Source organism: Sprattus sprattus (genome assembly GCF_963457725.1).
Source record: "Sprattus sprattus genome assembly, chromosome: 5".
Taxonomy (NCBI): domain Eukaryota; kingdom Metazoa; phylum Chordata; class Actinopteri; order Clupeiformes; family Clupeidae; genus Sprattus; species Sprattus sprattus.
This window is the reverse complement of record NC_137924.1, coordinates 16,500,471-16,522,869: the sequence shown is the minus strand read 5'-3', so window position 1 is coordinate 16,522,869 and position 22,399 is coordinate 16,500,471. Positions and strand designations below refer to the sequence as shown.

The 22,399-nt window shown below is 46.8% G+C and overlaps 1 protein-coding gene across 5 annotated transcripts in view; it reads left to right on the top strand.

Moving 5' to 3' along the window:
• usp9 (ubiquitin specific peptidase 9) overlaps positions 1–22,399 on the top strand; it is a 56,613-nt gene that overhangs the window by 28,587 nt on the left and 5,627 nt on the right. For 2 of the 5 annotated variants that reach the window (XM_080839227.1, XM_080839226.1), the window contains exons 17-42: positions 2,919–3,014; positions 3,141–3,352; positions 4,054–4,294; positions 4,632–4,781; positions 5,422–5,542; positions 6,085–6,215; positions 6,609–6,887; positions 9,517–9,642; positions 10,060–10,197; positions 10,472–10,638; positions 10,895–11,003; positions 11,174–11,320; positions 12,271–12,417; positions 13,019–13,226; positions 13,960–14,180; positions 16,176–16,366; positions 16,698–16,871; positions 16,997–17,138; positions 17,496–18,339; positions 19,305–19,428; positions 19,801–20,026; positions 20,433–20,562; positions 20,778–20,963; positions 21,486–21,706; positions 22,025–22,113; positions 22,243–22,399. In XM_080839227.1, coding sequence (XP_080695353.1) covers positions 2,919–3,014; positions 3,141–3,352; positions 4,054–4,294; positions 4,632–4,781; positions 5,422–5,542; positions 6,085–6,215; positions 6,609–6,887; positions 9,517–9,642; positions 10,060–10,197; positions 10,472–10,638; positions 10,895–11,003; positions 11,174–11,320; positions 12,271–12,417; positions 13,019–13,226; positions 13,960–14,180; positions 16,176–16,366; positions 16,698–16,871; positions 16,997–17,138; positions 17,496–18,339; positions 19,305–19,428; positions 19,801–20,026; positions 20,433–20,562; positions 20,778–20,963; positions 21,486–21,706; positions 22,025–22,113; positions 22,243–22,399 — 4,977 coding nt within the window. Of the gene's footprint in view, positions 1–2,918; positions 3,015–3,140; positions 3,353–4,053; positions 4,295–4,631; positions 4,782–5,421; positions 5,543–6,084; positions 6,216–6,608; positions 6,888–9,516; positions 9,643–10,059; positions 10,198–10,471; positions 10,639–10,894; positions 11,004–11,173; positions 11,321–12,270; positions 12,418–13,018; positions 13,227–13,959; positions 14,181–16,175; positions 16,367–16,697; positions 16,872–16,996; positions 17,139–17,495; positions 18,340–19,304; positions 19,429–19,800; positions 20,027–20,432; positions 20,563–20,777; positions 20,970–21,485; positions 21,707–22,024; positions 22,114–22,242 lie in introns of all 5 variants that reach the window. The other 3 variants (XM_080839225.1, XM_080839224.1, XM_080839228.1) reach the window with 2 other exon arrangements.

Below are 22,399 nucleotides of genomic sequence, written 5' to 3'. Positions count from 1 at the left end.
TATAATTGTATCGTTACCTTTTGAATCGTAAAAAAAACTGAGGCCAGTGATCATTTATACCACCGTTAGAGGGTATCACATACACATCTGTTGGCTTCAGAGTAGATGAAGCTTGACTGTGTACACAATACACTAATTCTACCCCTGTGTTTGGGGTGTTCTGAGAAGATTATCTTTAGCAATATGTTTTGCAATCTCTGCTGTGACGATGATGACCGTTTAAGAGCTCGGAACCAGAAGCACATGTTAATGAGAATTCTACAAGCCGGGCAGGAAAGCTAAAACAAGGTTGACTGTAGAGGGCAATGCATGAACAATGTGTGGTGGGGGCCTATGATGTGCCCGGCATTTAATTTTATATTGGAGAACAGGGCAAGTTGTCACACTGTAAGAGCCCCTAGTTTTAAAGGAATGATCTCAAAACCTAAATAGCTCCATCATGTGACTCACCCACCCTGGTTTTGTTTACCTTTAATGAAGGCCACAGCATTTAATATTATACCACCAATGCAGTATGGTGGCAGTATGTGATTTGTCTGTTTCAGTTGGCTGAAGGCTACATGTAGCATGTAATAATGTGTATGATTGAATGATATCTAGGCTACCATTAGTGTCCATCAACATCAATCAATATTTATATGTTACATTAATGTAGTTTAAGCAAACAAACCCCTGTAGATCTTCATGTAAACACTTGAGTGCTTGAGCTAGCTGATACTCTAACCATTAATGTTAACCGATGGGCTTTCTACTGAGCTACTTGTTGATACTGACTACAGGATAGCCATGCTTTCTTGGATCGTTTGTAAATTCTATCAAGCATTCGGAAAATGGATCGAACAAAAGGGCCCCAAACAGTTTTGAGATTATCGCAAAATAAACAGGTTGAAGTCATACGACCTTGCTGTCTTTGAAGTTCACTTCTCAGGTTAAATTCTTAGATGTTTCAGATAATGCCTTTGCCCTCATATACTTCTTAAAATGGCCGTGTGTGTGTGTGTGTGTGTGTGTGTGTGTGTGTGTGTGTGTGTGTGTGTGTGTGTGTGTGTGTGTGTGTGTGCGCTAAGCTCAAATGGCAGCCAAGTGTCAGAAAATCAAGGGGATGCCTGCGATCTTGTTTAATATGTTTTTAGTGTGGGTGTTGAACTTTGATAATCATATTTCCAATATGCATTCTGCAATGATATTAAGTCAATGGTAGCCTCTCATTTAGCCTAACTTCGAACTGTGGGTCCATTGACGGGGAGCTTGGCATTCGGTTGGTGCATTTATGACTCATTGCATGTGGTTCCCTCAAACTCCTCTCCCCTTTGTCACAGATTGATGGGGATGTCAGTGTGTGTGCTGCTATTTAAAAGGACAAATACACACACATGGCTGATAGATTTTGAGAGTAGAGTCCGTACATCATTTTTTTTCATCATTATAATGTGCGAGCCAGTTATCGTTTAATTAGAAAACGTGTTCGAACAGAAGCCCATTAAACTGCAGTGACACACCTCTTGCGTTGTCTTCACCCGGCACTCAGCATGCAGACGGGTATGATCAATCGCACTTTATGTAATGGAGTGGCAAGAGGCAGAGTATGGCTGAGATGGTGTAGGCCATTCCAGCTTCATGCAAATTCTAATAGCACGCCTGTAGGCGATTATGCGGCTTTGACGTCATTAGTAGAAGAGAAGAGAATACAATAGATTTGGGCCCAACATTAGAGGTGAATTTTATGTTGTTTCTCATACATGAATGCAGCTTTTCATTCCTAAAACTAAGCCTACCTTTCTTTTCTAAATGAGCTAATCTGGTCAGCTCCTGATTTTTATTTTCGGTCCGCACAGAAGCAGGCCTGCCCTGTTGGACCAGCGTCTTCCCTCTGTTTCCATAGAATCTACCTCATGGCCTGGTTGCCCAGCAGCAGACTGCAAGTGCTGATCAGTCTACCGGGCTATGCTAAGTTTAGTCTGTCGGGACACGGTCTCGCTCTCTCGTGCTGAGTCACAGCTCAAATATCAACACTGTCTGAGATTCCAACACAACACGTGGTAGCCTTCAGCATCCCCCGCTTTTGTTTTATTACAGTGCATGAAATGCCCTGTATTGTTATTCCTAGGCTTCTTCTTCTTCTTCTTCTTCTTGTTACCTTTTTATGCGATTAATTCAGCCCGAACCGCTTAACGTAGAAACTTCATTCAAACTTTGTCGCGTAGGTCTTGTAAAGGACACTTATGCTATGTATTTTTCACTTTTCTAAACTTTATACTTTTTAAGATATTAAATAAAAACGAATCAAAATGTTCCCATTGACTTACATTGGGCCATTATGACATCATAATAGGGTCTTTAAACTGGCTTGCACCTGTGCTTCACTGACACCTGCGCCAAATCAAAGGAACCTCTTCTCTGTCCCTCTCAATTTAACTGTAACTAGGAACATTAAGACACCTTCCATTCTCTACTTTTTTTTCTCTCCATCTCTCCATCTTTCTCTCTATCCCTCTCAGTCTACTTTCTCTCACACTCAATCTCTCCTTCACTCCATTTTTTCTCCTTTTTTCAATATTTTCACTCTCTTTTTCTCTTTATCCAGAGCCACTCTTGTTCACTCTTCTTTCCTTCTTCCACTCTCCTTTCTTCTTTCACTCTTCTTTCCTTTCTTCTTTCCTTCTTTCACGCTTCTTTCTTTTCTTCTTTCCTTCTTCAACTATTCTTTCCTTCTTTCCTTTCTTCACTCTTCTTTCTTTTCTTCTTTCCTTCTTCCACTCTTCTTTCCATCTTCCACTCTTCTTTCCTTCTTTCAATCTTCTTTCTTTTCTTCTTCCTTTCTTAACTTTTGCATTTCATGCACTGGTATTTCCTTCAGGAAATGCATTTTCTAGTTTTGTTTTAACTCCTCCGCTTATCCTTTATTTTTCTCCGGCCAGGTTGTGATTCAAGGAAGTGATGACATCGGCAGCCGTGCAATAGATTTGCTCAAGGAGATCTACACAAACCTCGGACCAAAATTGCAAGTCAATCAGGTAACATATTTGCTTATTTGGTCGTGACCTAAAAAGGATGCCAGGAGCAGCCTTGTTTAGGAACATTTGAAGCCTACACAAGATGAAAGGGTCTATAAACATTTCCCCCTCTGTGTTTCCTTGGAGGTTGAGATCCATGAGGATTTCATCCAGTCGTGTTTTGACCGACTGAAGGCATCGTATGACACCCTGTGCGTGTTGGACGGGGACAAGGACAGCATCAACTGTGCCCGACAGGAGGCTATCCGCATGGTCAGGGTGCTGACCGTCCTGAGGGAGTACATCACCGAGTGTGACAGTGACTACCACGAGGAACGCACCATCCTGCCCATGTCCAGGTACATAGGTCACACACACACACACACACACACACACACATGACCACATCTGTATGACCACATCTGTATGACTGCGTTGGGCCCATATACATGTACCCCACAAACAGATACTACAAACAACTTTCCTCCTCACACATATCAACCATTTCCTAAGCACTCATGCATATACATTTACACACACACACACACACACACACACACACACAATTTGTAACTTCATAACATACTCGCTTGTGCTTACAACTCCCGGTAGCCCCTTGTGATTTGTAAAAATATGATGGGGCATGAGTCAATTCTCCCGGTGTTGCTACAGGGGATTTAGCTGGCTTAAAACGTACACAACAACCCCTTTTCCGTGGTTGTGGAGCCAAGCTAACCCATCTACCCCTACTCTGATCAGGCCTGAGAATAAACCCTCCTTTCGCTAGTACCCCAAAACAGTACTTATTCGTCCACTTAAAGGAACAACTTGTGCTTCAGCAACTCTGCCACTCTCCCATTCCCAGTACTGGTTCTTTATTATTGCAATGAAAGGGAGAACCCCCCCTACTGAGCGACTGTCAGCTGCACACGTAGGAAAGCAGTAGGGGCCAGTAAATAATTCAACAACAAAAATGTTTTTATGTACGTGTACTTGTGTGGGTATACGTGTACGTAATCTTACTGAAGCCTTCGCTGTGGCTGTCTCCTGTCTCTCTCAGAGCATTCCGGGGCAAGCACATCACACTGATCGTGCGGTTCCCCAACCAAGGCCGGCAGGTGGACGACCTGGACATCTGGTCGCACACCAACGACACCATCGGCTCGGTGCGCCGCAGCATACTCACCCGCATCAAGGCCAACAGCACGCACACCAAAATCGAGCTCTACATTGGCGGAGAGATGGTGGACCCCAACGACGACCGCAAGTTGATTGGCCAGCTCAACCTCAAGGATAAAACGGTGAGAAATGGCTAAATGTGCCTCCTTATGTGCCCTCCTTTCTCCTCTTCTGTCGATGGGTCATGCTTTGTTTTGGGCTGGGAATGTTTGGTCCAACACTGTGCCATCTCAGTGATTTTTTTTGTCCAGTGAACTGACTTCATGCTATATTTATCCTGTATGACTTGATTTTAAATTGTTCATATGTTTGCACTTTTCATTATATGCGTCATTTAACTTGCACTTGATTGACAATACGTATGTGAGGTTTGCCCTCCTTGTTCCTCCATATTATGCTCTATTGCATGGTCAAGTAGCATTCGTCTGAATATTTCCTGCCTCTTTCTCCCCTCGGCAGCTGATCACGGCCAAGCTCACGCAGGTCAGCGCCAATATGCCCTCCAGCCCCGACAGCTCCTCCGACTCCTCCACCGGCTCGCCCGGTAACCACGGCAACCACTACAGCGAAGGGCCCAACCCCGAGGTGGAGAGCTGCCTGCCTGGAGTGGTGAGGATAATTTGGACACACCCTCTTCCTGAGCCATCACACACAGACACACACACACACACACTTCCTGTCTTTCTTCCGTTCTTGTCGTCCTCTCTGGCGCTTGACAGTGAAGCTGTTAGCAGCTGCTGTCCTCACAGACCAGCCCAGCCGAAGCGGACACATGGTTGTGTTTCCTCTCCGCGTATATTTCATTTTTAGTGCCATCACATGCCCACCACTGAGTGCTTTGGGCTGGAGAACTATGGCTCCACAGTGCAGCATCGCTGAGCAGGGCCTGTGTGTGCCAGGGAGCCTGAGAACGCGCTGCAGCTCCCGAGCAGAAGGACAGCACTGGGTGTGATGATGACTGTTACTGTAGTGTGCTGGGCGTGACACGTCGAGCTGCGCGTGTCTGTTTTGCTCTTTCACAGTTGCGATGTTTTCTTTGCGTCTCTAGTGCTCTTGCTTTTTAACTCTGTCTCCCATGTACACCCCCCCTCCCCCCTCCCATCACCCTTTGTTTACGCCACACAACCAAAATCTTCTCAGACTGTTCTCAGTCTTATCTCTCTTTGTGGTGATTTTATTTATTTGTACTATTAATTTGAACTTGATGAAGTGGTAATGTTTCTGACCTGTCTCTCTCCTCTTGTCGTAGATCATGTCGCTGCACCTGCGCTACATCTCGTTCCTGTGGCAGGTGGCCGATCTGGGCTGCAACCTCAACATGCCTCTCCTGCGTGACGGCGCCCGCGTCCTCATGAAGCTCATGCCCCCAGGTGCCTGCCCACCCCCCACCCGCACGCCAGCCTGCCGTGGCCTTGCTGCACACACACACACACACACACACACACACACACACACACACACACACACACACACACCAACACACACCACAAACAGAAAGACAGACAGACAAGTATGAAACAATACCCTGCTGCACACAGACTTCAGAGAGACACACACACACACACACACACACACGCACACGCACACGCCACAGACAATAATGAAACGATGCCCTGCTGCACACAAACTTGACACACACACATACACATACTTAAGGCGAAATGCCCATATAATGTGTAATCGGGGTACTGAGAGAGAAAATATGTATAAAGAGAGAGACAGTGGAAGAGATGGAATAATAGGGAGATACGGAATGGAGTGGAACGGGAAAGAGAATGAAAATTAAGGAAATCTTTGCATCATTTTTGAATGACTCATTACAGACAGCCATTAAGCTAGAGATTACAATACTGTCTCTGCAGTGATTTTCATTGTGTCGAGTTATTGAATCAGGTTCTTGTTATGTCCTCAGATAACTCTACAATGGAAAACCTGCGAGCAATCTGCCTGGATCATGCCAAACTGGGAGAGAACAGCCTTAGTCCCACCCTCGACTCCCGCTTCTTTGGCCCGTCACCTTCTCAAGTGCTCTACTTGATAGAGGTACCCGTCTTGTCCACATATCAACAGCACTCATCAGTTATCTCTAGTTCTCACACGGCTTTGCCTGGACCACTCTGATTCAGATTCAGATACGGTCTGTGGCTGTCTCTGTGACACAGACCACAGCGTTTTGCCTGTCATGCTGTTATCAAGGGTGGACAAATAAATTGATTAGCTTTCTCACTGGGGATGGGAATACTTGTGGCACTTCCCGTATGTCTCCCAAAACTGTACAACTCGACTGCTTTGTCACTTGCTATGCATTCGGCTGATGAACTGCCCTGGCTAGACGAGTCTGATTTGTCCACTTCCTTGATTTGTAGGTTTGTCTTCACAACAGCAGTCTCGCTCTAACTCCCTACCCCTGTCGTCGTCCCCCCCTCTCTCCTGCAGGTGGTCTACGCCTTGCTAATGCCGGCCAGTCACACGCTGGGTGAGGAGGCCAGCGACTTCCAGTACAACTTCCTGAAGAGTGGCGGCCTGCCGCTGGTGCTCAGCATGCTCACACGCAACAACTTCCTGCCAAACGCTGACATGGAGACGCGGCGGGGCGCCTACCTCAACGCCCTCAAGATCGCCAAACTCCTGCTCACCGCCGTCGGCTTCGGCCATGTCAAGGCTGTTGCCGAGGCCTGCCAGCCTGTGGTGGAGGGGACCATGCCTGTCTCGCCAGTAAGCCCTTTCCCTCTCCTCTCCTCTCCTCTCCTCTCCTCTCCTCTCCTCTCCTCCCCTCTCCTCCCCTCAGTTTCTGCTTGAGAGGGTGCCACTTCTTGTGTTCACACTGAAGATGTCTGTTACCTGAATGTGAATGAGATTATGTGCTGCTTCAGGGGAGATGCTGGCATTCATACCTTTGTGGGAGTGAGCGGGAGAGACATTGAACTGTGAGAACCCCTTCTGTAGCACAATTAGGCACTCTCAGGCAATCTCACCCTGTGTAATGCCACGCTTCCTGAGAGCAAGGGTTTAAAAAAAAAGTGACAGTTCTCTAAGTAATGAAATCAGGGTGTCCGCGGGGTCTTAAAAAGTCTTAAAAAGTCTAAAATTACACATTTTCCATTTTAGGCCTAAAAAAGTCTAAAATATAGCGATTTTTTGCACTGTATGTCTAAAATTGAGTTTGAGTAATTTAAGACCTACGTTTCAATGCAAAAATATATTTTTTTACGTCCTTTTCCACGCCGTTCTGTTTTTTCTTTTCCTGTAATGGGCACAGTTATGGTCCGTGTAGTTCTACATGACATGTTGCTGTTAGTGGAACGTAATAAGAAAATTACGGATGTGAAACGGAAATGTACTCTCGTCACTTGCAGTAGCAAGTATTTTGATTCCCTGTGTGCGAGCAAGGCGGGAAGTTATGAAGTAGAAGACGACTAAATGGCAGAAGAAGATGGGGAAATGCAAACTCAATGATAACTCTCGCGACCGGAATTTTCGGACTGGTTGAAACGCGTTCCCAACGACAGTGAGGCTTACTGCATTCTCTGCAAAAAAACTCTAAAACTCGGGACCCTGGGCATTAAGGCACTGGAATCGCACACAAAGTCAAGTAAGCACCAGGACTCGGCAAATGCGCCGCGAAATTCGCATGGTATAGCCCAGTTTTGTTCTGCAGCTAGCAGAAATAATACCTCTACCGGTAGTCTAGTGCTGCGTCCAGCATTTGCGATCAATTGGGCTCAGTTGGCAGAGCAAGCAGAGGGCAAGGCTGGCAGCAAAACGGCAGAGCTCCTCTCAAAATCCAATGCTCTGAGGAGGGCTGCTAAAGACAAACTCTAACAGCTTAAGGTTCTGGAGGATGAAATTGCCACCCAAAGTGCACAGCTTAGAAGCATGTAAAATAATGGATGTATATATGTTTGTTTCATTGACAATAAATGTCAATTGACCGCAGTCTGGCTTTGTTATTTCTTTTTTTGATACTCCGTGAAGGTCTTAAATTGAACCCATGATGGTCTAAAAAAGGTCTAAAAAAGTCTAAAATTGCACTTGTTAAAACCTGCAGACACCCTGTGAAATAGAACCAACCTTGGTGTCAGTCTCCCCTACACACACACACACACATGCACACACAAACAAACACATTCTCTCACACACTGCAGTGCAGATGGAAATCTTATTTCTGTCCGAGCATCTGACCTTTCCCTGTGGCCCCCTCCAGGACACTTATTTGGTGCTCACATCAATCACACTTAGAGGGACCTGAGGAACACCCCTCTCACATACACACCCCAACCCTGAACCCCTCACACACCCCCGCTCCTTGGAATGGCCAAATGTCAGGGGTGTTGGGTGTCTGGCAGACAAATACGGCAAGAAGGCATGCAAGCACTTGCCACGGAGCACATCCTCTCATTGTGTCTCACAAGGCCGTGCACAAAAACACTTGGAATTCAACAGACAGCTGCTCATTCCCAGAGGGGTTTTTGTGTGGTGTGGTTGGATTCAGGCTTGGATTAATTATCGGTTTTAGAGGCTTTTTTAATTTTAATTTTATTCTTGAGGGCTTTCTGCCTTTTCTTTTTTAATTTATTTTTTTAACAGTAGGACAGAAGAGATTGACAGGAAATAAGTGGGAGAGAGAAATGGGAGTGGGATTGGGAATGACGGCAGATCAGAATGGAACCCGGGTCCCTGTGGGCACTTGTGTGGTTGGGATGCTACCCCTTGTGCCACGGCTCCCTCTCCCGTTTTTAGGCATCTACATGCACATGCGCATATTTTTCCCAGCCGAAATCCCTCTGTCAAAAAACCCTCCCCTCCTCTTTCCTCCACTTCCCTCATTCACTCCTCCTCAAAGGCAGTAGTCCACGTGTCCCAGACATGTCTTCCTGTGCTCCCACACTTGGCTCTTTGTGTGCCGTTGGCGGTGCAGCTGTGAAGGGTCAGTGTGGTTTTGTTGAGGTGTTTGGTGAGGGCGGGGGGATTCCATGACTCTTCCCCCATATTCAGTTGATTGGTGTCTACGCCGCATACCTCAAGCTGTTAAACGCTACACTCATGAAGTATGTATGACGCTGATTTCGATTCGATCGATTTTCCTGTTAAGGTTTAAAAAGATGGTGAATTCTGTTATGGGTAGATCCTTGTACAAGGGCCATCCAGTGAGTGATGTCAGAATAAATAAATAGTAAACATTTTCTCTGTATAGATTCACGTGTGCCATTAAGACAAGGAACAGATATGTCTAGTGGTGGTGTGGATCCATCCTTTCCTTAAGTCAATACTGAGAAGTATTCATGTGTTTGTGGATGGTGTGGTAACATTGGGCCCTCTGTCTCTGTTCTCGCCCCCGCTGCAGATTAACCAGGCCACCCACGACCAAGCCCTGGTGCTGCAGAACGCCCTGCAGAACATCCCCAACCCATCGGCCGAGTGTATGCTGCGCAACGTGGCCATTCGCCTCGCGCAGCAGATTTCTGACGAGGTGAGTCCATACCGTCAGCCTCTCTTTCTCTTCTCTCTCTCTCTCTCTCTCTCTCTCTCTCTCTCTCTCTCTCTCTCTCTCTCTCTCTCTCTCTCTCTCTCTCTCTCTCTCTCTCAGTTCTTTGTCTGTTTCTTTGTTTGGCCCGCCTCTTGCAGAGGAGGTTTACTGTAAATACTGTGACGTGGAAGACGAGTCTCTATTTGTGTAAAAACGATGTGAAGTTAGAGCCCCTTGATCCAATCCGTAATCTAATCCTCTAACATCCTATTGAATGCCTTCTATTTTGGAGAGATTAGGGCTGGATTGTTTTACCACAGTCGTCCTTAAATCCTTTTGAAAATTGTGTTTTTCGTCGGATTATCTGTTTTTTGTCACCTGATTCATTGTTGTTGTTGCCTGTCTTGCCCTTCTGAACAGAACTTCTTCCAGGCTTCGAAGTACTTCCCAGACATCTGTGTCATTCGGGCCATACAGAAGATCGTCTGGGCTTCAGGCTGTGGCACTGTGCAACTGGTCTTCAGCTCTAATGAAGAGATCAGCAAGATCTATGAGAAGGTGTGTGTGTGTGTGTGTGTGTGTGTGTGTGTGTGTGTGTGTGTGTGTGTGTGTGTGTGTGTGTGTGTGTGTGTGTGGTGTGTGGGTGTGTGGGTGTGTGGGTGTGTGGGTGTGTGTGTGGGTGGTGTGTGTTAGAAACCTCTGACTTCTGATATATAAAGCCATATACCATCAGTTTAAAGTTAGTTTTCAGGTAGTCAGTTCTCATGCCCTGGAGTGAAAAAATACTAAAGTGTGCATTTACTGTGTGTGTGTGTGTGTGTGCGTGCTGCAGACAAACGCAGGGAATGAGCCGGATGCAGAGGACGAGCAGGTGTGCTGCGAGGCGCTAGAGGTCATGACCCTGTGCTTTGCCCTCACGCCCACCGCCCTGGACGCTCTGAGCAAAGAGAAGGCCTGGCAGACCTTCATCATAGACCTGCTGCTGCACTGTCAGAGCAAGTGAGTCCCTGCATAACTGCTCTGGATGTCGTGTCCTTTTTTATGATCATTTCTGGATCATTTCAAAAGTATTCATTGATTCAAGTTAGCACCTCACTTCAATACTAATATTTCTACCCAGGCACCATTTGGTTTAAGGATCTTAAGGTCACTAGTGTTTTTCCACCAGAGCTAAGATTAAGATTTGGTACTTCAATGTGTCTCTGTGACTGTGATTCTCTGTGTGAGTTATTCATACTGTGCATCCTCCTCTCAGGTCTGTGCGTCAGATGGCGCAGGAGCAGTTCTTCCTCATGGCCACCAGGTGCTGCATGGGTCACCGGCCACTCCTTTTCTTCATCACCCTCCTCTTCACCGTTCTAGGAGTAAGTGCATTTCACTCACACACTCACATACACACACACACACTTGTGTACTTTCACAGTAATGAAATCCATCCTGAGGTGAACATGGCAGTAATAAACACACAGCACTATGACGCCTGCAGCCAATGTGTGTGACCTCTGTGTGAATGTGTCCTCTCTGTGTTTCTCAGAGCACTGCAAAAGAGCGTGCCAAGCACGCCGGAGATTACTTCACCCTTCTAAGGCACTTACTCAACTACGCATACAACAGCAACATCAACCTCCCCAACGCAGAGGTCCTCCTCAACAATGAGATCGACTGGCTCAAGAGAATCAGGGTAGGTGGAGCTGACGCACCTCTCTACCCTCCTGACCTTTTTTCTCTGTTGTTGAAGTTCTGTCATTGGTTATAAAACTGTACTAACCAAACCCCCCTCAGTGGAAAAATGGCTGTCGGAGCTGTACAGTGTGTACGGTCTTTACTTGCCTAGTGACGTAAGTCTGCTGTTTTATGTAAGAAGATATTTCATTCCATGTGAGACATGATATGACATTTTTGTTGTACGATTTATATGATGTGGAACCATTGTTCAGAACAGCCACATAATCATGGGAGGCAAGAATGTACAGATGTTCTCCGAATCAAGAGTAAAGTTCACTGCCTGCAGCTCCTCATAGGGGCCTGCCATCCCACGGGACCTGTGGGACCAAGCGCACAAGAGAGTGGTGTGGGACTCATTTTGATTGCAGAGTGCGGGCGCTCGGCGGGAAGAAAGTGATGTGTGTGCCGATTCCGAAACGGAAGAAAGAAATGACTTGCGGGACTGCCGCAAAGTATAAATATATGTATGAAATGAAATGAAAGATTGTTTTTGTTCTGAAGGAACAGAATGTTATTTGTGGGGAAAGGCACAGGATTGGTGTTTTTTACAAACGGCACATTTTCACAGGAGCAGGACTGAAAAGTCCATTCCACGTAGATGTCCACCCGTGGGAGTTTGCGGACGAGAGCAGGACAAAATATTACATACTTTTTTGCGGGAACATTTAGTTAGCATTTCAGCCGCACGGTAGTCATTCGCTCTATTTGTTCCCAAATGATTCCCTCAGTCACAGCTTGGGCATTTAGGATGCAAGTCATGATGGGGGGGGGGGGGGTTTGTCAGTCATTCAAAGATGGAGTCATCAAAGACCGGCTTCAGCATCTCTTCTAGTGTGTACTACTAATGTAGTATGTTTATGTTACCATGTTACTGATGTGTTCTTTCTCGTGCTCGTTCCTCTGCAGGACGAGGTGAAGAGGACTGGGGAGACGGGCGTGGAGGAGACCATTCTGGAGGGCCACCTGGGCGTCACCAAGGAGCTGCTGGCCTTCCAGACCCCGGAGAAGAAGTACTACATCGGCTGCGAGAAGGGCGGGGCCAACCTCATCAAGGTAGCGCAGGCAACTGTTTGTGGTGGAAAGGCCGTGTGAACAGAGCCATCAGCCTGGTCAAGTGTAGGGTTTCACACCACTCAGCGTGGCAGCGTAGTGGTGATTGGTCTGCTGTTCATATGCAGGGTTGGGGATAACTAGTTGCATGTAGCAGATTTGCATAAAATGTAATGGTAATCTATTACAGTTACTGATGTAATATGTGATTCAATTAGTTACTAATCCAAATGTTTGCCATTACAAAGGGGTTACATCTTAAAATATTGTTTCCCGTAAAAAAGCTTTAACGGCTTTATGTAGAATATAACATTCCTTCTGTGGCTTTGCATGTTTTTGTTGTCTACACAGGCTTCATTCTTTTGGCAGTGTTGTTTTTGATAGATTCTCCTGTTTTGAATTTGCAAATTGTATTGTGAAAAGTTATTTATGCAACCCCAAAATGTTTTCAGTAGTTCTTTCTTGGTGTATAGACTTAAGTGTTAAAAGTGTTAACCTTTTCATATTTTGATCCGATTTTTGTTGGTTGTTAACCTGTCTGTAATGGTATGCATGACATACAATGTACACCTTTTCAAACCCCTACATGTGTCCTTTCCTACAGGAGCTGATCGATGACTTCATCTTCCCGGCCTCCAACGTGTACCTGCAGTACATGAAGAGTGGGGAGTTCCCCACGGAGCAGGCCATCCCCGTGTGCAGCAGCCCCGCCACCATCAACGCCGGCTTTGAGCTGCTGGTGGCCCTGGCCGTGGGCTGCGTGCGCAACCTCAAGCAGATTGTCGACACGCTCACGGAAATGTATTACTTGGGTACGGACACGCTCTGAGAATGACCCATCCTTGGGTGTACACACACACACACACACACACACACACACACACACACAGATATGTTTCACTGAAGTGTGGACGTGCTGGGCAGGCATCTGCCACTTTTGATATGGACCTGTCCAGAACCTACCTAGCTACTTACAAGCTTATTACTTAGTTATTAGCACTCTCACTGACCAGTTTCACTGTGACTCTCTGGCACATAAATTGTGTCCAGTATGTATTATTCAGTTGTGAGAACATGCTCAGCAACACAGTTCTGTGAGAATAGCACTATTTACAAACTTCTTTCCTGTGGGTTTTGGTATGTTCAGCGGGAGGGGTGTTAGTAATAGAATTAGGCAGTGGCATGTAATACAGTGGTAGGAGCGAGTGCAAAATGACACCCATTACACAACAGCGCAGAAGTTGGTCAAGCTATCCTGGCAGGTTGGAGCATGTTAACAGCTCTGAAAATAAACACACTACCGGTTCTATGAGCTGCCTGGAAATGTTTACTCCTTTTCAAAATGGAGGGGAGATGTTTTATTTAGAAAGCTGATTGCTGATCGAAGTGATGATGCGTTGATAATTAATTATCAGGAGCGAACTGAAAAAACATACTTTTTTATTTTTCTCTTGTGGAAGTTATGAGGACCTGATCACTAATTGAAATGTTGACTGAATGTTTAAGAATTGCTGAAATGGTCCATTCCCCCCTTCTGTTCTGTAGGTTGTGAAGCACTTACTGAATGGGAGTACTTACCGCCAGTGGGGCCACGACCCCCTAAAGGCTTTGTGGGGCTGAAGAATGCCGGGGCTACGTGCTACATGAACTCCGTTATCCAGCAGCTTTACATGATCCCGCCCATCAGGAACGGCATCCTGGCCATCGAGGGCACTGGCAGCGACGTGGATGACGACATGTCCGGAGACGAGAAGCAGGACAATGAGGTACGGCCGCATGTCCCAGCCTTGTCCACCATTCTCAGGCTCCCCCACCTGCCTCTGCCATAGGCTATGCATTTTTCACCAGTAAAATAATAGCACGTTTTGTGTTTTCTGATTAATACCAGAGAATTTAGCCTGGAACTGCCACAAATTATATTTACTGTTGTCTTGGGTAAACTGTTAAGGTGGTGATGGTTTGGGCAGGCTTTTCATAGGTAGTAACATGTTTATTTTGCAAAATATTTTTAGAAGCCAGTTCTTGGTCTCAAGTGTCTTTCATGCAGATTTTCTGTTGTACTAAATCGAGTCACAAGATGGTCGTCTGGAATAGTACAAACTATGGGTGAAAATAAACAACTCCAGGAAAAGAGCTACTGGGCTGGTGTGAGAATTTTACAGAAGGGACAATATTTGAATATAGGTATTGCTCTTAGGCCCAGGGGAACAGCTGCAGCAGGGTTGTAGAGTATTCTTGTGCTAATCCCAGTCACCTGGCAGTAATACTGACATGCCCGTGAAAGCTTGATCAGATGAAACAAGTGCATTATGGGTATGTTAGCTATGTTCAGACTGTCATTTTAGTTATGTGCATATCTGGAGTCTGATCATATGTAGCCAGGCAGGCAGCCAAAAATCGCATGAAATCTGATTTTTTTTTTTTACAAATCCATTTCATATCTGGTTTGAAATGCTATTCGAAATGCATTTTTGCAAATCCATAAGGGTCTGATCTCTGAACGGATTCCAAGTGTTTCGCCACGTGTCAAGTTCACTGTGACACTAGACATGTTTATTGGGGGAGGTAGCCATTGCTGAGTGCTGCAACCAAACCCCCTCCATCTCTGACCCTGGGTCATTACTTTTATAAATCGTGTGCCACAACTGCACATTCCCCATGTGGTAAATTAGCAAGCTATTTTAATTTCCCTCCATGTTGGTATGCTTAATGTCAACATTACTTATGGGCATTACTATAGCAACAAATGTAGACAAGGCAGAAAAGGCAGAAAGTGAGGGGTTTGCTACACGGACGCACAGATCGGATCTGTTCACTTGCAATATATTATCCACCCAGGAAGATTGGATTCTGATCGGATATGTAAAAAAAAAAAAAAAAAGACAGATTTGGACTGAGAGCTCTGACCAAATTAACCAGTTGCTTAAATCATTAACTTTAATAGTCTCTTTTGAGCAGGCAAGCAATCGTAGTGGCCTGTTGGGGCTCAACACTTCCCCTCTGTGGGGTTTGTGGTGCGCCTGTGGCCGTGTGGAAGCGGACTGTAGTCATAGCATGAGTGGTTCACAGTAAGGCGCGTGCCTTACTGTGCGAGCAGGGTGAGAAGGTGACGCATGATTGGACACAGCTGCAGCTTCTTTGCTGATGGGGGAATCACTTGCATGATGAACCAGGCATACTCTGATTGGTGGTGCACTGCTACCTCACTGGTGCACCTGATTAATGGTTGTTTATGTATAGGTTTTCAGAATACTGCAGAATGTTCAAACGTTGGGGTGGCCCAAATCAATGGGGGGTCCGATATTTCTTATGTATAAATGACTGCTGCTATTGGCCACGGGTCTTGTAGAATTTTGTTGGTCTCTAGTTGAAGCGTATATGGTCTTCATCTACATCAGAAATGCAGTGATGAGTTTCAACAAAAAAGATTAGAAATTAGTGCTGTGCCATTAATCACATTTTGATCGCGATTTAGATTTTTGGGTCAAACGATCTCCAAACACATATCATCGTGTTGAAACGATTTTTTTGGGCATTTTTCGTTGTACAGTGAGCCTAGAGATTTTCTGAAAGAGACCGCAGTATATGCCACTGACAGGAGGCGGGACATGCCAGTGAGCCACCAATCAGCAGCACCAATTGTTGACAGCCAATAGAAATGAAATAGAATTGACCCTCCCATGCAAGAGAACATGATACAGTTATCCAGTTTCGATGTCCTTCTGGTCTTGAATCCTAATGGGATGTTTTTCACCTCACAGAGCAACGTGGACCCACGGGACGAGGTGTTCAGCTATCACCACCAGTTTGACGACAAGCCGTCCCTCAGCAAGGCCGAGGACCGGAAAGAGTACAACATCGGCGTCCTGCGTCACCTACAGGTCATCTTCGGGCACCTGGCTGCCTCCCGCCTCCAGTACTATGTGCCCCGAGGGTTCTGGAAACAGTTCAGGTAAGTCTGGTATTACCGCCTCAGTTTGCATTATTGTCAAGTCACATATTACACAATGTGCCATTTTGTACACAACAGTGAGTCATTTGCATCCTGGTGTATCATTGCAGCATATTCCTGCTACACTGGCCTAGTACATAGTCCTGCTACACTGGCCTAGTACATAGTACTGGCACAGGTGGTAGTTAAGCCACTATCGCAATCATGAAACCATCAGTTTGTCATCCATTCGTACATTTGGAATGAGTTGTTACCTTTTGATTCTGACGTCTCCTCCTTCTCTCTCAATCTCTCTCTCGCTCTCTTCTTCTCGTTCTCTCTCTGTCTGTAGGTTATGGGGTGAGCCAGTGAACCTGCGGGAGCAGCACGATGCACTGGAGTTCTTCAACTCGCTGGTGGACAGCCTGGACGAAGCGCTCAAGGCCCTGGGCCACCCGGCCATGCTCAGCAAAGTCCTGGGAGGCTCTTTTGCCGACCAGAAGATCTGCCAGGGCTGTCCTCACAGGTAGTCATCTCTCCAGAGTGTCTTTGCAAGAGATTGACTTCTCTCTCACAAAAAGTCCTGAGAAGTGTTATGTGAAAAGTGTCATCACTTTGCTTACAATGCTGTTATTTTGTGTTTGTGTGTAGATATGAATGTGAGGAGTCGTTCACAACACTGAATGTAGACATCAGAAACCACCAGAACCTCCTGGACTCTATGGAGCAGTACGTTAAAGGGGACTTGCTGGAGGGTGCCAACGCCTATCACTGTGAGAAGTGCAACAAGAAGGTGGGCATGAGAGGTGTCTGGTTATAGAACCGCTGTACAGTCTGTGGCTGTGTGCTCCTAATGAGGAGGTTTTTGTACAGTGATGTCCAAAATGCAAACATTAGACAGCCCAGTGTGGTCATTCATTGAAAACAAAATGACAACAAACAAAACGTCCATGTGTAGAATTTCTTAAACCTAACCTATAGATAAATGCTTGACTGTCTGAAAATAAAAAGTGTCCGCTCTTATCAGGTCAATGTACACAACTCATGGCATTCTCTGTTATGAAATTGGAAGTCACTGTCACTCCAGTAACTCCAGGTAGCGTAAGGGGGCCTAATTGTGCCATGTGTGTTTGTGTGTTTCTTCTCATAGGTGGACACGGTGAAGCGTCTGCTCATCAAGAAGCTGCCGCCGGTCCTGGCGATCCAGCTGAAGCGCTTCGACTACGACTGGGAGCGCGAGTGCGCCATCAAGTTCAACGACTACTTTGAGTTCCCACGCGAGCTGGACATGGAGCCCTACACGGTGGCCGGCGTGGCCAAGCTGGAGGGCTCGTCCGACTCCAGCCCCGAGAGCCAGACGCCACGCACCGACGACCCCAAAGACAACCCCCAGCTTCCCCCAGAGTCCCCACAGCCGCCCGAGACCCCACCGCCCCCCGCCACTGACCCCCAGTCCCCGAGCTCGCGCTACCGCCTCGTCGGCGTGCTGGTGCACTCGGGCCAGGCCAGCGGCGGCCATTACTACTCCTACGTCATCCACCGTGGCGAGGGGGGCATGGGCTCCAGCGGAGGTGCGGGCGAAAGCGAGCGCAACCGCTGGTACAAGTTCGACGACGGTGAGGTGACCGAGTGCAAGATGGACGACGACGAAGAGATGAAGAACCAGTGCTTCGGCGGCGAGTACATGGGCGAGGTGTTCGACCACATGATGAAGCGCATGTCCTACCGCCGGCAGAAGCGCTGGTGGAACGCCTACATCCTCTTCTACGAGCGCATGGACACGCCCGACCGCGACGGCGAGCTGGTCAAGTACATCCAGGAGCTGACCCTCGGCAGCAAGCCCAACCAGATCAAGATGCCCGGCGCCATCGAGTGCAGCGTGCGCAAGCAGAACGTCCAGTTCATGCACAACCGCATGCAGTACAGCCTGGAGTACTTCCAGTTCATGAAGAAGCTCCTGACGTGCAACAGCGTCTACCTGAACCCTCCGCCAGGTACGTCACGACTCCCCGCCACTCGCTCTCTGCGATGACCTGTAGTCATCCATGACTCACTGAGGCTTTCATCTGATTAAGGCACAGCAGCGATCAGCATACCGGTTTAAGTGTGTCTTCTGCATCACCTGAAACATTTCAGGTTGTCGGCCACATGGATGTGGACTCAAATGGATTTCCTGCCCACCCAAATGAAAGTGTTCGTGATGGACGGAAGCTTCAGCAGTTGCCTGATTTTAATTTTGATTTATTAAGTCAATGGACCTATAATGTTGTGTACCTGCTTCAGTGTAAAAGGGTAGTTGGATAAGATCCGCTGATGGTGCTTGTAAATTTGGGTAGTTATTCAGGATACATGAAGCACCATCTGAAAAAGGCTTAGATCAGTGAGAGACGTGATGTGCTTTTGAGAACAGCCCTGCTGTTTCTATTGGGAGTTAATATGTGCCAATGGATTATTAACGGTGATGAGGCATGAATTCTAAGCCCTGCAAAGTGAACTCTTAGATCATTAGACATTTAAGATAAAAGCACTTGTGTTTGGATTGAGTGCTTGAATTTTTTGTGTGTGTGTGTCTGTGTCTGTGTCTGTGTCTGTGTGTGTCTGTGTCTGTGTGTGTGTTTGAGAGAGAGAGAGTAACGGAAAGACAGTGTAGACATAACGTCCTACACAGCAAATCATCTCTCCCGTCCCGTTATTGCGTCCATTCCCCTTAGATGAAGACCTCACCTGTGGTTTTAATGAAAGTATTTGATTTCCTCCTGGCTCAGGGGGACATTTAACGTTCTGACGATCTGAAAGTGGATCTCTCTCTGAGTTAGACACTCAAAAGAAGTGGCAGCCATACGCATTAAAACCCCTAACACAGCTCTGTAGATGTTTAGGTTGCACTTTCATTAAGGTTCACCATTTTGGCTTCAACCAGTCATTTATCCCTACGGATGTTTATTTCGGTCTGAAATAGGACAAGATCATCTTTTGCCCGAAGCGGAGGAGATAGCAATGATCAGCATTCAGCTCGCTGCCAGATTCCTCTTCAGCACAGGGTTCCACACCAAGAAGATAGTGCGAGGCCCAGCCAGTGACTGGTAAGTGTGTGTGTGTCTGTGTCTGTGAGAACGAACCGGACAGGGCCCACTAACCCCAGACAGTGTCCTCTACTGCCAGCTAATGGCCTGAGCTCTTATCGAGCGCCACTACATGCAGCAAATGTATTCTTGGACATTTCTGCTCTATGTTGATTTTGGGATGTATGTTTATATTGGATAGATATTTCCACCAACATAGTTACAGTTCCTCCCTTGACATGGTTCAGATAACGTGTCTGATGTGTAGCAAGGTAGCATGGCAACTCTCTATTGCTCTGACCACAGCATTGGATAGAAGGCCTGCATCTTAAGCACGTCTGTCTTGTGACTAGCTGCGTGCCTGAGAGATCCCTATTTTTTAATCCCCTGCAGGTATGACGCCCTCTGCATCCTGCTCAGGCACAGTAAGAATGTACGCTACTGGTTTGCACACAACGTCCTCTTCGCCTACCCCAACCGCTTCTCCGAGTACCTGCTGGAGTGCCCCAGCGCAGAGGTGCGCGGGGCCTTCGCCAAGCTCATAGTATTTATTGCGCACTTCTCCCTGCAAGACGGACCATGCCCCTCACCAATTGCCTCTCCAGGACCCTCAAGTCAGGTGAGCTGTCGTGTTCCAAACTCTTGGTCACTCTAGAATGAGAATCTTTCCTTAATGTTGTCTTTTCTAACGTTTTGTGCCAACTACTTTAAGCTTTGTATTGTTATGATGTCACGTATTACTATTAGTATTAACACATGAGTTTAAGTCAGTCTAGGTTGTTGGGTAGGAGATTATCTGTTGCTTCATGCTTTTTTCTTCTTGTCCTCTGTTGTTCCTTTGTATGTCTTCCTAATGTGCTCTGCTTGTCTGCCTCTTTCCCGCTCTTTTGTGTCTCTTTTGTGTGTGTCTCTCTCTCTCTCTCTCTCTGTGTCTGTCTGTCTGTCTGTCTGTCTGTCTGTCTGTCTGTCTGTCTGTCTGTCTGTCTGTCTGTCTGTCTGTCTGTCTGTCTGTCTGTCTGTCTCAGGCCTGTGATAACCTGAGCCTAAGTGACCACCTGTTGCGTGCCGTTCTCAACCTGCTCCGGAGAGAGGTATCAGAACACGGCCGCCACCTGCAGCAGTACTTCAACCTGTTCGTCATGTACGCCAACCTGGGTAAGCACCCTTCACCTGTCCACGACACCTGTTCCACTGTTCCCCCCCGCCAGCCCCTTCAGGCTCTTATTCTGACCTATTTTTTTGTTTGACTGTGTCACCCAAACCCCCTCACTTGTGTTCACAGTAGTTTAAGGTTACTAACACAGAGACATGGACTAGATTTGATAGTATTGTGTTGGAAGCTAAAAGACTTGGGACTGTGTGTGTCCCAGGCCTTGCAGAAAAGACCCAGTTGTTGAAGCTCGGTGTGCCAGCCACCTTCATGCTGGTGGCCTTGGATGAGGGTCCCGGCCCCCCCATCAAGTACCAGTACGCTGAGCTGGGCAAGCTCTTCACCGTGGTGTCTCAGCTGGTGCGCTGCTGTGATGTGGCGTCACGCATGCAGTCTTCTATTAATGGTGAGGGTGCGTACACTCCTATGTTTTCTCTCTCTCTCTCTCTCTCTCTCTCTCTCTCTCTCTCTCTCTCTCTCTCTCTCTCTCTCTTTCTTTTTTTTTTCCTTTGTCTGTGTGTGTGTCGCTCTCTCTCTCTCTGTCTTTCTCTCTCTCTCTGTCTCCCCTCCCTGTTGTATATTGTGAAGCATCTTTCTGCCCAATGAAGAGCGACATCCTTGCTCAGGATCTAGTGACTGACCTACTAGCCATATTCAGGCAAACCTGCCATGTTGGCGGAGCCTGAAGCTGAGGGCACCTAGTACCATATGCGTCATATTCGCATAATTGAATGTATTACCCACTCATAACCCAGCATATTGTAAATCAATCAATATCAATTCTTATTTATATAACCGTCACTATTTTTCAACTTTTACTGATTTAAATGCTGGTCTGTTGTAAATAAGGGGTAAAAAATAATGGGGGTCCAATGAAAATGTGTCTGTATGGGACTGGGTGACACTGTGTACTTGTCTTCCCTGTCAGGTAACCCTGCTCTGCCGAACCCTTACGGCGACCCCAACCTGACGGCGCCCATCATGCCGCTCCAGCAGCTGGTGGCGGAGATCCTGTTTGTGCGCACCAGCTACGTGAAGAAGATCATCGAGGACTGCAGCAACTCGGAGGAGACCATCAAGCTGCTGCGCTTCTGCTGCTGGGAGAACCCGCAGTTCTCGTCCACCGTGCTCAGCGAGCTGCTCTGGCAGGTCAGGCCCCGTCCTCCTCCGCTCACTCTCTGCTGGGCACTCTATCTCTCTCAGGGCCCTCAGACAGTCAAATAGAGCTGTTGCCCCAGAATTAAGGCATCTCATTCTAATTCTCAACTTCAAAATGTGATTGGCTGCAAGAACTGCATTTTACATCAGGGCCTGGATGCACAAGGCAAGCCTATACTCTGAGACAGGCTTGGGAATTGCATTATTTATATATTTATATATACCGCATTGCATATGCTACCCTTTAAGGCTATTGAAATACATATCTCGAGTATGTATGGGGGATTACAATTCTGTTCTTTTTTTTAGGTGGCTTACTCCTACACCTATGAGCTTAGACCTTACCTGGACCTGCTGTTGCAGATCCTTCTTATCGAGGATTCCTGGCAGACCCATAGGTAACTTGGCTCAACGTGATTGTGATTTGTCCATTTTAGTTGGTCGTTTCCTTTCAAAGACCTAAGATCATAGACCTTGTTGGCCATGTATTGTAATGTAAGCTGATTGCATCCTCCTCTTGTTCCCAGAATTCACAATGTTTTGAAGGGGATCCCTGATGACAGGGATGGGCTCTTCGACACCATCCAGCGCTCCAAGAACCACTACCAGAAGAGAGCTTACCAGTGCATCAAATGCATGGTGGCGCTGTTCAGCAACTGCTCTGTGGCCTATCAGATTCTACAG